We start from the raw sequence: 16,127 nt of genomic DNA on the forward strand, positions 1-16,127 counted from the left end.
TCCACTTGTCTGTCGTTTTTTTTTTTTTTTTTTTTTTTTTCTCTTCCAAAATGTTACTATCTCATCTCAGTGGGGGTTTCAGACATACAAATTCACCAAAGATTTCGTTTTCGCTGTCACTTCTCGATTTCTCAAACGCTTTCTCTTCTTCTCATGAGTGCCTCCCCAAGTCCCTCACCTCTCTGTTCCTCTCCTCTGTCCTACCTGTCTTCTGTCATGTTGTGATGAGTCTCTGGTCAAACGAGAGTTGCCTTTGATTTTTACTCTATAGTCTGTAGAGTCAGGAAATTGAAGGAAAGGACTATCATTAACTCGTGGAGGAAGATTTATTTTTGGACTGTATCTCTTCAGCCCCCTGCAACACTACACAGATGGGTAATGGATATATTTTGCGTTACTGTTCACAAACAGTCAAGAATTTAATTTAAGGTTACTCTTTATTTGACTGACAGCTAATATGCAATAATTGTAGTTAACTTACTTAACAAAGATGTTGGTGAGTGAGTGAGATGTCAGATATGAGTTTTGTTGCCATTTACTTTGCAGATAGTTTGTGCATGGACTGGTGAGTGTTGGGCACCTCACTTGCCTGTCCTTCTTTAGGTTGGAATCCATAGTATCATGACACATCCGACTTAACTTTAGATTTTGTAGCAGATACAATAGACTCTTTATAGCAGATATTTTGACTTGTCACAGCAGGAGAAGCACAGGTGTGACCAATGTTAACAATGGCTCCATTCTCCATTCTAAAAGTCTTACAGTAAGCCATGTCAATGAATGAGCATGAGCAATACCAGAGCCCTGGAATGAGCTCACCTAATGCAGCCATCATTATTGTAAGAAATTCCACCTGTGCTTTTCCTGCTTTGACAAGTCAAAATGTCTGCCGTGAAAAGGGTCTCTTTGCAAGGGAAACTTTCAGCCATGTTGACAGGGTTTTGGAATGAGCGGAAGTATGGGTGCCCCCCCTCGTGGCAATTCAAAATAAATCAGGAAATCCATATAGTAGTGTACGTTATCAAGGTAGACAGCTTTTTCAACTGACTGATGTGAGACTATTCACGAATATCCCAATTCACAATTATCCTTATAATTCACAAAAAAAAATCGTATTTTGTCCCGTCCCTATGTGAGACTAGTTATCGTCTTAAATTTTAGATACCGTTATATCTTGATATGGCATAAGTGTTCTCTTTTCCTGTTTTTATTTAACTTACTGCTCTATTCTGCTTTATTTATGAAATGCTTTTCAGGAGATTTCAAAATATCGAGACATTCATCATGTATCTTGACATAGCTTAAAAACACTGTGATGATAGTTTAAGGCCATATCACCCAATCCTACATGAGCTCATATTTTTGTTTGTCACCATTCTTATTCACTGTGGAAAAGAGCAACTCGGCATTCTTATTCCAGTTACCTTTCTTTCATTGGAATTTGGATGCCATGTTGCAGATGGCTGCCATGGAGTGATTTGTAAAAATGTTGTGAAAATAGGGCTTGTTCTCAGGGACCAAGAAAGCTGATGTGGTACCATGGCTTAGTGTTATTAGCTGAACGTGGTTAGTACGGTATGTTGAGAATTTTCACTTTGTGCCCTCTCATTCTCAAGAAGCAGCATTATTTCTCATCTCATCTGGTTGGCATGTGGCAGCCATGTTCATGTCTTGGGTTCAACACATTTTCTTTCTCTCTGTTCTCCTGAAGTGGAGGGAACTGTGTGTCTTGTTGTTGTGACCCTGAAACTACCTTTCACGGTCACTGGAGCAGAAGTGATGAATTGGAGTGTGTGTGCTTCCTGGATAACTGACAGTGTATAAGCCTGCAGTGTCATATAGTCTTTTTTTATATATGGTTAACCTCAGCGCAAATCAAACCAAAAGCACTGCTGTGTAACGTCATATTCATCTTCTCTGGGCTGTTTAGGCAAAACTGGAGCTCAGTCTCAGTGCCGATCTGCAAAAATGTAAAACAACTTTACGACTAATGTACATAAATGCAATGTCTATGAAAAATCTGTCATCCTCTTTTGAAATTCATCCTCCTGGCATTATAAAATGGCGTTTGGTTCCGTTTCAGAAAGCGATTTTAAGACAGCTGTAACCCTAAGAAAATCAGAGTTGTGGGACATAGTTGACAGGCGGGCTGCTTTATTTGTGCTTTTATTGCATTTCCTCTGGAGAAAGTTGTGCTTGCAAATCCATTTCACAAGCCAGAGAAGCAGCTGCCGTCGTATGTCCAAGCTTCACTGCCAGCATGAGGCTGAATCCCTTTTTTATGGATGTTTTCACATGTTGCTCTATGTTTTACACAAAAGAAGTGAATTAACTCAGCTGCTCTGAATGTGCTTGATGATCCAGTACATGCTTCATGAACAGTGGCTTGTCTTGTCAAACCTGGGAGTGTCTATTTTGATTGGAGCTATCACGTATATGAAAACTTGTGAAAAGTTTTGTGTACATTTTATATGAATATATGTGAAGGGAAAGTCATACATAAACTGACCTGTCAACATATGTATCATTCCTCCAGTCTGCATATTCACCTCAGAACAACCTTAAAGAGGAGATATGTAGGAGTTTTAGTTGAAAACATTAAAAAATGTACATATCAACAGAGTGTGAAGAAATAACAGTTTTGATGTTATTATGTCATGTCTATGTTACCAACATATCTACTGAAGTTAGCAGTGTGGTTGGGGTGTAAACACCAGCACTCCCCTGGTCCCCAAACTCCCACTCTGGACTGCTAGCTGCATGGCTAATTGAGCTAACTAGTTAACTACAGCTTCAGTTAGCAGCAGTTAGGAGTTACTCTAGGAATATGTGAATTATAATGAATTTGAATAGTTGGCAAATCCTACGTATCACACCTTTAAAGTATCATCTTATATTATATCAATTCTTTCCTAATCAGAAGCTGAAATTACATGATAACTTATGGCATTACCGTAAATTTAATTAGCAAATATTAAGCCGTTTTACCATATCAAAATAACAAAATGACAAAGTAATTTAACAAAACAATAGAAAATCTAATTAAGTGTAATTACGCGGATTTCGCTAATCTTGGCAACAGGGGTTGAAATCAGTTGAAAATGAAATTCTAGTTTTATAATAGGGCATGTCTTGATGATCTGTTTATATAAAACTAGCTAACAGAGGGTTCAAATGCAGTAAAGGGAAAATTCTGAGAAAGTCTATAATGATCTAAATTTAACGACAAAAATTTGCACTTTATATTAATACGGTAATTAGATGGATTATTTTCTTCACTTTGCAATGACAGGTCTCAAGGTTCCCTCTGAAGAAGTCCTAAATCTTGATCTCTGAAATGTGCATGTATGTTATTTCATACAGTCGCTCCCAGGCTCCGTCAGTTTCTATGTGTGCTTTTCATGTTTGCTACATAGAGAGCCGTGGCTCCAAACCAGCTGCTTCAGCACAAGGCCCTGCTCTCCCAGCCTCAGCTACAGCTGCAAGCCAAGCCCCAGCCTCTGGCTCAGCATCAGCAGCCCTCAGCGGGCAGGAGATCCCACCGCACCCTGCCCAAGGACCAAACCCAGCTCCTGTCGCTGCAGCACGACCACAGACACAGGGAGAGAGAGAGGCAGAGGCAGAGAGAGAAGTCTGTGGCAGCCGTCCAGAAGCTAACAGCTAATAGTGGGAACACAGCTGCTGCTGCTGCTGCTGCTGCTGCCGCTGCTGCTGCTGCTGCTTCCTCGCCCAGCCGCCCTGCAAACAGCCAGCGCTCAGCGGTAAAATCCTGCCTCCCTCAGCTGTCTAGCACCTTTTATCACCTCGACAACCCACATCTTTCAGTCTGTCTCGCTCTGTCTCTTGCATTAAACTCAGTGGAAGTGAGGACACTTTCATTGAGTTTAATGATTCATTTCTGCTATTTTTTCTTGCCTCTGAATCCTTTTTTCTCTACTTTTGGTCTGTCACTTCATCCTTATCTTGGTTGACAGACCTCTTTCACCTGAAGGTTAAAAAGGTCTGGAGAAAAGAAGTCAAATGTTAGATAGAAGTTAGGTAGAAAACCAAGAAATGCAACCAACTGACATGTGGTTGATTCGCTCTATTCTTAGCATAGTAGCTGAACCACACGAGGAACTTGAACAGGAAACAGGACAGAGGTGCATATTTATAATAAGACAGTATTTTCAAACAGCTGAGAGTTGAAAGGCTGGTCATGAGTTTGAAAAAGTTTATTATCGTATCCCCCGTAGCCTCTCTTCTAGCTTTCAGTTGATCAGTATCAAAATTGCATGAAACCATTATTCATTATGCTGAGCTATGACAAATCCACGATACACCAAAAGTTCTCAGAAATGATCTGAACAACACTGCTAAACTTTGGTTTAGTAGTAAAAAGTCAGACTGAAAAGCTTTGTATGAAGTAACTTCAGACATAGTTTTGATGTGTGAAGTGCTGACTACAGTGAGTCCAGAGAAGTGTTCATGGACTGCAATCATGTCTACCCACAATGCCCTCCCTCAAGCTCTGAATCAGCCAATAGTAGGCCTCCAAAGTTGATTTGTCATGGCTGCATCACATCAGTCATTGCAACTGCATGCACACCTCGTCATGATTCGGACATCATTCATTGCATGTCAACATTATATATGCATGGATATATAATGTAGCAAACCAGAGGAAAGCTTATATAAGATATGTCTGTAAAGTTAGCTTGTGTTATCAGTATCTGCTATTTGGGATGTAAAAGGGGTTCTGTGTCACAATTTGTAGCAATTTATGAGACCTTCCCCATCTCTCTGTTGTCGATACAAGCCTCTGGAGGATTTGTTTAAGTTGTTTAATGCTGCTGGACTGTGATTTTCTTTGTGAAGGACAGTCCAAAGGATTTGGCTACATGCATGATCTTGGGTGCCTCATCTCAGTGCCTCTGCCGGCAGAGAGCAACAGTAGCTAACGTTAGTTTAGAAATGGAGTCCTCTAACTAGTGACCGGCTTTCAACACAACACAGAACTTCCACAGAAAAAATGTAATAGGTTAAATGGAAAATGAAACAATTTTAAAAGGGTAAGCTTTTTTTCTGAAAGTCAATTTCTATTAGAATCAGTCTATTTTTTTTGATCAGTTTGTTTGTTATTCATCATCTTTCACAATCACCAGAATTGATTTTATTTTATTTCACATATGAGCTAAAATAACAATTACTTCTTTTTTTAACAATAATATAAATGTTAACATGAAGAAAATCTCATAAACATGTGAGCATTGTATTAATCTTCTCATAATCCTTTTGGACTTGAAGTCACTTGAAGTCATTGTGAAGCTGATGCCTCTAATGGGCACTGCTAACTGACTGAAGAGACTTTTGGAGCCTTCCTAAATAATTTGAGAGCTGAGATCAAGTCATAACATCTACTCATGCATGAATGCAAACTTTTTACTCAGCTTTTTGCAGTACATACTAACCATCATCACAGCATGGCTGTCCTCCTCAAAGAAGATTTATTGGTCTCCTCTCTGTTTGCTCTGTTGCACTGTATGTGTGGAGAAAGAAACTTCAATCTCAGTGAAACGGCCTGGTTAAACGGCGGACTGAGTCAATCTTGTCATTCCAGATACACACACACACACACACACAAACACACAGTCTTACGTGTGTCTCATGTTTTAGATGGACTTCCAAGAATCAAACCTGGCCAGGCTGCTTCTGGCTGCTGGTCTGCCCAGCCAGGTGCACTCTAGGCTGGGCTCTGGGAGTAGCTCCAGTCCTTGTACTCCAGCCATGCAGAGAGCTCACCTCAGCCAGGTATACACAATGATATCACATCACACATGTTTACTGTTTCGAAGAATGTATTGTATTTTTCTTGTATTTTCATATTCGTAATTTTGTATTTTTACCTAGTCTGCTCTATTTTTTATTTCCCATGTTTTGTTTTGGTTTTGTTTTGTTTTGTTTTTACATAATCCTTTTTTTGGGCACACTTACATTTCTACAATTACACCTCAAAAATATAATAGTTTAATCTTTCCTGTGGTAAATGTTGCAGTAATCCTTTCTTGGAGTAATTTTGGTCATGTAGATAAAAGTGTTTATGAATTAATCAAATTCATAGTCACAAATCACAATGTGTGATCCCTTTATTTTTCCAGAATGCCAATCTGCGCTCCAGTCGAGACGCCCCTCACAGCAGCTCTATGTCAGATATGGCCATCTCCCCCTTGTCTCCGTTTAGCCCCCTGACCCCAACTGATGATGTCTTCTGGGACGGCCTCGAGGCACCACCAAAAGTAAGCAAGAGCCAGGTTCAGTTGCATGCCAGCAGCTTAGACTACTTACCAAAATGAGAGAAAAATTGAACTTGTTTTTTGTTTGTTTTCCTGTCTGCCCCCGAAAGAGGAAGTTGTTGTTGCTGTCGTGCCGTGCGCAGGATGTAGCCTATATCACATGAGATGGCGTGGTGTGTTTGTGTGTGCTGTTTTCTGGTCATACCAAGCTAAGGAAGTGATGCAAACAGCATGAGGTTGGCACACTGCGGGTGTTCGTTTGTGATTTGGTGCAGGAGAGAGAGAGTGCTTTACCTCGAGGCTTGTCGTGAAGTTCCCCAAACTAAAACCATCTTTGTGATAAACACACTCAAAAACACACCCTTCACTCTCTCTTTCAACTTTCACTGCTCCCCCACAAGGTGTTTTACTAACAGAATATGCTTTTAGGTGTATTTACTAACAGAACACCATATGGAGTTAATAGAACAACTAATAACTACTACAGAGAGAGGAGGGGAGCCCAATAAAGCTGTCTGTTTGCATTGTGATGTTGTTGAGCTAACAGGAGGCCATATGGAGTCAGTAGAGCAGTTAATAACTCACTACTCTCTCCTGTGACTGCAGCGCAGTGACGGGACCTGCTTTATAAAACACTGGAGTGACTTTAAAATGTTCTTTTTTGGTGTTAACACCGTGTGTGACAGTAATCTGCTGTAGCAAAGCCAGTCATTTGATTACTTGCTCAAGTTGAGGTTTTTCTCCAGAAGCTCTAATGTTCATTTCATGTTTGTGCCGCAGCAGTAGACAGGAAACAACAGACACCAAGTGCTGCATGTGTGGGTGTCTGTGAGCAGCCAGATGCGGGATGTGGGCAACTTGTCAGAAGGATGATAGGTATTCCCACAGCTCACTTCCTGCTCTTCTGGGTGTGTCTTCCTCTCTGTAACTGGGCCATGTGACCCAGGAGATGAGAGGTCGAAAAGTCACCAGCTGGGTGGTGAGACTGAGAGTTTGAGAAGAATGAAGTGTTGACAAATCCAGTTTGAAAGACACTGCTTTTCAACACAGATTGTTCTAGTAGTGATTTCCCAATGCTGTTCCTGTCATCGTTCAAAGGGGTTAGGAAATATCCCTGACTCAGATAATGTTTCCACATCATATGTACAATTTGGACACAGCTATGGGGAGTTTAAAGGAGCAATACTGAAATGTTAAGAAACAGCAAAGCCAAATGGTCTCATTGGATTCTCAGTAATAAATATCTCCCGGTGGGTTATTAAAGATTTTATTGCACTCTGCTCTACACCCTTACAGGCGCTGCAGAAGTTGTTGTACATAAAGGTTTCATAACCGCAGAAACCTTCCTATAATTAGCTGAAACCCTGCTTGGCTAGACTTCAGATCCTTATAAAGAGCCTTCTCAAGCTTATGAAAAGTGAAACAAGCAATCAGGACCACTAGGAGACTGCCATCTTTGCGTATTCACCAACCTTTGGTTTCTATCAAGTCTGTTAAATTGACTCACCTGCTTCCTTCTTTATTGTGTAAATTCCAGGTCCCAGAACGCACCACCTCAAAATTCTACTGTCGAGAGCTGGTGATGGGACACAAGAGGGCCGCTTCAAGGTAGAACACTACTACACTGTGCATACTTAACATGCAAACAACACATAGATACATGTCGTTTATAAAGGTTGTCACTGTATGTCATGAATTTGAGGAGTTACATATTTTTTCCTTAAAGGGGCACTTTTTTGTTTTGGAGAAGAGATTTAATCTCAGGATTTTAATATTTACAATACTAATGAGCTAATAATAAAACATGTTTTTGCCATAACTGAATAAACAAGCTGTTCTCAGAGGAAAATAAGGTCCACAGAACACTGTTTGAAGCTAGAAAGGTGGCAGGGTCCGCCAAATATAAACAAAAGCAAACAGTATGAAATTGTGTTGTCCTTTAAGGTCAGTTTGTTTATTCATTTCATTCAGTCATGAAAACAAAGAGTTTGTTTATTTAGTTTATTTACACGTAAAAAAAATCAGTCACTGAGGAACTTTCTCTTCTGATTAAAATGTCTTCCCTAGACTACATAGTGCACCTTTAAAGCTGCACAAAATCTTACATTGACAGCAGATATGTGATGCAAATTCTAGGCAATTTCTTTAATTGATAATTGGCTGCCTTAACAATTGATTAATGGTTAATCATTAATAATATATTAAACATGCTAGATAGGTATTATGTAGGTTTTTCCATTAGAAAACTGTTTTAACCACTGACTTGATCTATGTAGACCACGTTAGGAGTTAAAAGAACTGACAATGTAAACACCAAGTTTCTTAAATGATAAACTAAATAACACAAAATCATGACTTAATTTTAATTGTGGAGCTCCCACCTTTATTTGTATATATTTGATAAGCAAGTATTTGTAATTTGTAACAAGATACTTTGAGATGTATTTCTGCTCAGTGGTTATTGGTACATTTTTAATCCGTTCAATACTTAACAGCAGTTAATCAATACATCATTATTTATTAACATCGCTACAGCCGATGAAATAACTCCGTATGTGTAATGTGAAAGTCAAGCTGTAGTCAAATTCAGCTCTACAGACCATTTTAGCATCTTTCAGGGTATTGTTTTGGTTTCACAGCCTTGTTTCCAGCAGAAGAAGGCAGCTATTATCAGCAGCATGTATCTCCACGTGTTAAGATGGTGATTAAATGTCAATATTGTGTTTGGAGGTTGTTAAAAGGACCCCAAGTGGAACAAAAAATAATTAATACTTCTTTGAATACTTTAGTTTTGTTTCTAGCTATCTATTCATTTATTTTCTGCCAACGTTTATTGACTTTATGAGAACCCACAAGCTTGTTTTGTATCAACTGAGATGGTTGCATTAAGCAGCAAATATGTGGACATTGCTTAGCAGCAGAGATACAATGCATCTGTCTGTCTTTAAATAAGAATCAAGAGAAGCCTGAATAACATTAGTCTTAAATAGAATGTGTGTGTTGTATCCATGCTATGGGAAGAGATATCCATCCAGCTAGAATGAACCTTATTTACTGTGAGGGTTGAAATCACACCAGAATTCAGCTCACTGGCGTACACTATTAGAGAACAATCGGTCACGGGTAGATCAGATTAGTTTAGCTTGGATGATTATTTTCGATTAGATAAACTAATGGTGAGGAAATTGGGTCGTTGCAGCGGCAGCGTGAAGGATATACTCTAGATTAGAACTTATAGAAGTGCATAATGTTGATCAAAAATCCCCTCTCCATCTGTGTCGCTCTTTTTGTGTGTCTCTTTCTCCATCTAGTGGCAGTCCAGTGTCTGTAGCAGATAAGGGTGGACGGTCTGTGTCTCATGGAGTCCCCCCAACCAGCAGCAACCACCCAGGTATGTGATACCTTAACACAGCCCCTCACCAGGCTTAGTCACATGCTGTTTCAGACATAGAAGTTACCCCTGAAAAGCACATAGAGATGAACTGGGTAGGAGTAGACACTTATTTGTAAGTATGTACTCTGTATGTAAATGTTGTTTTTGTGATGATCAGTTCTGTGTATGGTATTTCGTTTTTGACCCAAGTGACTACTGTTGTCATCTGCTACAGTTTTGTTTCAGTTCAGATTTTGTTTTCACACAGTGTAGCCCTGGTGAGAACTGATGCTGTGTATTTGTGTGCGTGTGTGAGGTCTTGTGTGTGAACTTTTCCACACAACCGTTAAGTCACTGGTTTCTCAACTCAGATGCACATGATCATCCACCCCACGTCCTAAACAACACCCTCCACCACAGCCCACCACGGAGGCAACATACAGCTAAAAAGCAGCGACAGTGCACAACACATAGTAATGCGTTCAAAGCTTGTCCTCTCCACTTGCGTGTCTAGAGAGAAAGAAATCCGTTTCAAAGCCGTGCTCTGTGTGTCGTCTGTGCACGGCAGCAATCACACAACAGAGAGATGGAAAGAAGAGAGGAAGACGAGGGGAGATTCTGTTTAGTATTTCAAAGTTTCCCTTGGTGTCTAGTTGAGAGGAAACAACTTTTGATGCCTCCCACTCAGTTTGGCTGCTGGCCTCGACCTTTTTTGTTTTGAGCCACAGATCAGAGATTCTCCGAGAGGCTCATACAGCTTTACTGTGGTGAATAGCTTTTATCTGCTCACGATGAAACTGAGAAAGAGCCGTTTTCCTCTTTGAACAATACTATATATATTTGTAACAGTGATATATGTAATGTACAGATAGATCTACAGCTTGTTTTAATAGCATAAAAAACAATGACAAATTAGGGATTTACAATGTGTATTTTTTTCAGCTGATCATTACATGGTTTTCATTACCGATTAAATTCACTTTTTTGTATTTTAAAAAGATATTCCTAACCTGTAGTTTATGCACACCTGGGAGTAAGAAAGACTAAGATGGATGATTTAATATTCTGTAGCTGTGATAAGATTTGTTGCACTCGGTCACCTACTGTATTACAGTGCGTAGATGCCGTGCTTGTTAAGTCTATGAAAGCCATTTGGCTTTGTTTTATCGTCGATATTTATGGGCTATAATTTTTCCGATAATATAAATTCCCCAATATCGGGCCAACATTGTGCATCTCTAGAACAAATAGCACTGGTGGAGCTATTGTATTCTAAATTAAGATGCGTTTCCTTTGATGTGTGTAACTAGAGAAGGTGTTGCTTCCTTTAAATGATTTTTTTCAGCTTCTCACAGTCTGCCATTGTCATAAGATTTTGATATGTGTTGGAAAAGCAGCGGCCATTTCCTGTTTTGTGCCATTAAACCACATTTTTTTTGCTATTTGCTCAAATGGAGCAGTAGCAAGATCTTGAAGCCAGCATTGTACACTGTAAATTTCAAAAGTTAACTTTACTCTAAAAAGTCAGGAAATTGATTACCTCAGAATTACCAAGTAAACTATTGAATTTAAGTTATACATGCTAAAAAGATTTAGAACAACTTAAAAATTATTAGTTTTAACATTAAAACTGCTTTAACCAATATCCAACAAAGGATCAGGGGTTTTATATGAGACCTTTAGCTCCTAAAGCTAGCGACTTGCTGGTGAACTTTGTGGAGCATTTAGCAGCTAAAGAACCAGATATTTTTCTCAGAACTTGGTAGAAGAGCAAAGAACAGCTAAAAGAGTGTAAAGTGTACACACACACACAGCTGCATAGGCAACTGTATGCCAGATTGACTGTATAAGGTGATAAAATATCAATATTGCAGTTAGAAGTTGTTGCACTGCCAAAAATTGTCAAAGAAATTTGCACCAATTTGACAGAGTTTTTGCTTCTGTTGAATTCATACTAAAAATAAATAAAGGTCAGCATATGTCACCAGAATAAAGGTAACTGCTGCTAACTATTGCTGTCGTTAGCCGAGAACACCAGAACATTTGGGCTGGGATGGGACAAGGCTAGCTGGTTAGCCTGCTGACTTTAGTAGATATCTCTGCAACACAATACCTCAACATCAAACCTGTTACTTCTTCACATTCTGTTGATAATTTCAGTCAACTTTTGTTTTCGATTTGAATTCTTACATACTGCACTTTTAATGAATAGCAATTTCAAGTTTTACTTTGGACAGAGTGCTTCTTACGCTCCAAAATTACAGTTTATGGCTGTAAATCTATCTAGTCCAGTGATGCACAACATTAGATCCCATCTAAAGGCCAACAACAACTGCCATTTTTTGACTATAGCCTCATTTGTCAGCAGTAATTGGACCTCTCATCACTAATATTAATCTGTGAGGGGTTCAGTGGTTTGCTTATCACCACCCTGCTACTGTTTCACACGGCATAACTGCTGCTAATGTAAGTAAACGTGTGTGTGTGTGTGTGTGTGTGTGTGTGTGTGTGTGTGTGTGTGTCTGTGTCTGTGTCTGTGTATCTGTCTTTGTGTGTATTGTAGGTTTCTTCAAGCTGGAGAGTCCTCTTCTACAGCAGCGTCTGCAGCAGCACAGGAGGACACAAGAAAACTTAACCAGTGGACACACACAAGTAAATAAAGAGTCCCTTTTCTTGACATTTTCACAGCAGTGACCAAAGTCTGCTGTCCTGCCACATAACAATGTACATATACAGGCCTGACATTTGTGAGCAGAAATTACACAAACATTATCTTTAAGATTCAGTTGAGTTTTATTGATCATGATAACAGTGAGGGCTAGTATTATCAAAATGTCACCAAAATTCCCCATCTACATTTCATGTGAAATCAGCTCAGATTATCTCCAGGAAGTCCCTCTTCTTTAGATGTGCTGTAGAAGTATTTTTGTGTAATCTTCTTCATCTGTGCCACATTAAACAAAAGTCTATTGTATTCTTTCTTCTCCCTCCACTCTTCCTTTGATTTTATGACTCATCTCATCACATTGACTCAAATCACTCCTCACCTCCATCATGAAGGGCGTAAGATCGGGTCGGCTCAACAAGGCCACAGAATACTCCTCTTCCAGCGACGAGGTCGGCAGCAGTGATGATGAAGAGAGAAACAGGTGAAATCTTCATCATCAGTACACGGTGCATTTCACCCAGTTGTTCCTTTTAATAAAAACAAACTGAATCTCAGAATGGCAGGCACAACGAATTGCCTCATACTATCAGTGTTTCCAAACAACATGAACTGTTGCAAGATGTGACGCACAAGTTGTGAAACCAATGTTAAGAATCAGAGAAGATTTCTATTTAAAAAGCGCTTTGCTTACTGAGAATTCTGCTGCACCTACTGAGAGAAAGTCTGGATGTGGAAACGTCTCTGCTGACCACCAAGGCAAGAAAAGTTCAACTCAAAAAACTTTGATGGACACACTGCACATGTTAATAAAAAGGATTAAAATCTCATGGCTTCATTTAAGATTTATTAGACCATCTAAACCTTGAAAATCAAGCTGGAACCAGTTAGATTTGTAATTGTAATATTAAATTCCCACCTATGAGGCATGGAAGTGAATTGTATTATTACTGTGATACAATGCTAATGGTGAGGGTAAATAGATTACATTGGTCATTATTTTTTACATAGATTATATCTTCACTAATCCCTCTTTTGATCCCAGGAACATGATCAGCCTCGTTTTCATCACCATTGATCTTGAGGATGTATTGATCTGGTTTCTAGCTAATAAATGCAGAACCTGCAGTCGGACTCTGGTCTGAAATCTTGAACTGTCTCTGTGCTTCAAGGTCTGGCCTGTCTAATGGAAAGGGGAAATACTACAGAGGAATACCTGATGGCATCATACTGCAGCCTCACCGCAATCTTAACCAGGTACCTTGCACACATACACACAAAACACACACACACACACACCTCTAAACTCCCCTCTGCATTTTCATGTTTAACATCAAAAGGGTGCAATATCTGTACTCATGCATCGTAGGTGGTCGGATAATAAACTTTACATATACTCCGTTCTACTCATACTTGGTGCTCGGTCTCTTTGCGTGTTCTGCAGATTTCTCGGATAGGTTCAGATGATACCTACCTGCTTCCAGACCTTCTGCAGAAAACCTCCTCCTCAAGTCCTACCCACAATGCACTTGGTCAGCAGCAGCGATCACATGAACTCAGCTACTCGCAGTCACCCACAAGCCCTCGATCCCCCGCACACCAGGAACTACATGTGAGTTTATTTGGAGGAATGTGCTGCCAGAGAGACAGACAGACTCGCAGGAACACTCGCACAACCATGATGATTCCTATTTATGATTTATATAATTTTCGTTTTCTTCCCAATTATCATTCACTTCATACAGACAGAAATGATCTAGTCAACACAATTAAAAAAGTTCCATGGTTGGATATCATCGAGATCCTGAGATTGCAGATAATTGATTGGCAGCTAATGTGACTTGATCAGATCTTCTGTGCCCATCCCTTTGGCCTACAACAGCCAATAAGTGATTGTGTAGACAATAGATCCACTCTTACTTACTCTCACTTAAAGCTTCCAGTTGATTGATGCATCATGTAGCCAATGAGATTTCAGATCTAGCAAGATATCATTTTGCTCTTTGAATAGGCTGTTTATCCACTAAATAACTTGTTTTTGAATATTTTATACATATAAAGTTAATGTAAATGAGGAAATAAAAAAACATAATGATAAAATTGTATTTTTGTGACAGGCGCCTGCATATTTCATCTAATCTAATTTGATCTTGAACCATGTAAGACTATATGATGTGGACCCATTGTGTTTTCCAGCTAATAGGGGCAGGTACAGGTCATCTTCAGGCTTATTTTTTCATTCAACAATTTAGGAATAGATAACAAAGTATGTTCAAACTCCTAGGTTAATGTCAGAAGCACTAACACAGCTTCTGACATCTTCTAACTTTCAAAAGAGTCCAAAACCAGGTCTGCATTCTAAATGGTTCAACAACAGCTTTGGGCTGGACTTGTTTTAGGATCATTTTACAGACATTTTCAAGAATGTTATCAGGTAAAGAATTTTGTCTTGACATTATCAAGACTTGTGATAATAGTGAGCTGAATGCTATAAATAGAATAGAGAATATTCTTGAAGTAATAAGTAAGTTCTTCTAGCTGCATTAGTTGCATTTGTCCACCAGAGGGAGATGGTGGCACAGTTTAGGTGCAAAGGTATCAGTGGTGACATGAACTGTCGAATGGAACTGTAGTAGTATCCATCCTCATTTAACATAAATGGATTATAGAGTTGTTGGTGATGTTGAGAGGTTGCAGAGTTGATGTCACTGATCTATAAAGCTGTGATTAGAATGTATGCACCCAAAACCCACCAGAGCCAAAACCAACCGATAAAAAAGGTGTGGAATAATGTTCTTTTGTTGTTGCTCACCTTCAGGCTGTCAGCAGTCCTATTGGCAAAAACACCTCCACATCTTCCTCTTCCTCCTTCCTGTCCTTCATCGATCCAAGATTGATCCCCATATCATCACCACCACAGAGCCCTAGTGAGTACATTTACACACAAACACTCATATACACATGTAGTACATTATCATTCAGTTCTGCATGTGTTCTTAAACATCACATAGTAAAGTCAATTAATAAAGCAGTAGAGATGAGAGAACACAGTTTACTGTCAGTCATTGAACCACCCAGTGTCTTAACATTGTCTTTTTGTTTCCCTGTAGCGGGCAGTAAGTGTGATCAGATCAAGAGAGAGAACCACAGGAAGGGCTCGGTGGTGAATGTGAACCCAACCAACATTCGACCACAGAGCGACACTCCAGAAATCCGCAAATACAAGAAGAAATTCAACACCGAGGTTCTCTGTGCTGGACTGTGGGGTTAGTAGTTTTATATTGCTTATTTTTTTACTTAAAGTATACAACTGGATGAGTGTTTGCTTTTGCTAAGCAAACAAACTTTATTCACTTCTACATCCAGGCCAGAAGCAGATCAGTGGACAATGTCCTTTTTATGACAGTGTGCACACTCCATATATTGTTTATTCTGAAATTAACACAAATATACAGCTTTACTGATGTTTTACAGACGGATGGATGGGATGGATATAATACAGATCTTGTCGGTTGTGAGGTTTAAGCTTTGTGCCTGTTTTGTTCTGTAGGTGTGAATCTGTTGGTGGGGACAGAGAACGGCCTGTGGCTGCTGGATCGAAGTGGTCAAGGAAAGGTCTACTCTCTCATCAGCAGGCGAAGGTTTCAGCAGATGGATGTGTTGGAGGGACTCAATGTCCTGATCACTATATCAGGTACCTGTACTGTAGCTTCAAGTACAGAACAAAACACAGACACATGGATGAGTGTAGCTGTGGAAACACCAAGAACATCCAGTTGGCTGATTCACACAGTTACTATATTTGACTTGACCCGTA

General features: G+C 39.5%; 1 protein-coding gene across 2 annotated transcripts in view; it reads left to right on the forward strand.

The window, feature by feature from the left end:
- The window catches only part of LOC311256836 (mitogen-activated protein kinase kinase kinase kinase 4), a 69,832-nt gene that overhangs the window by 38,629 nt on the left and 15,076 nt on the right, over positions 1-16,127 (forward strand). Inside the window, exons 16-27 of one of the 2 annotated variants that reach the window (XM_084352203.1) lie at positions 3,417-3,761; positions 5,656-5,790; positions 6,138-6,275; positions 7,810-7,880; positions 9,584-9,663; positions 12,209-12,297; positions 12,706-12,794; positions 13,483-13,567; positions 13,755-13,922; positions 15,129-15,237; positions 15,421-15,576; positions 15,861-16,004. In XM_084352203.1, coding sequence (XP_084208329.1) covers positions 3,417-3,761; positions 5,656-5,790; positions 6,138-6,275; positions 7,810-7,880; positions 9,584-9,663; positions 12,209-12,297; positions 12,706-12,794; positions 13,483-13,567; positions 13,755-13,922; positions 15,129-15,237; positions 15,421-15,576; positions 15,861-16,004 — 1,609 coding nt within the window. The remainder of the gene's footprint in view (positions 1-3,416; positions 3,762-5,655; positions 5,791-6,137; positions 6,276-7,809; positions 7,881-9,583; positions 9,664-12,208; positions 12,298-12,705; positions 12,795-13,482; positions 13,568-13,754; positions 13,923-15,128; positions 15,238-15,420; positions 15,577-15,860; positions 16,005-16,127) is intronic. The other variant, XM_084352204.1, reaches the window with a different exon arrangement.

Source organism: Pagrus pagrus (assembly GCF_965226575.1).
Source record: "Pagrus pagrus genome assembly, chromosome: 5".
NCBI classification, from domain to species: domain Eukaryota; kingdom Metazoa; phylum Chordata; class Actinopteri; order Spariformes; family Sparidae; genus Pagrus; species Pagrus pagrus.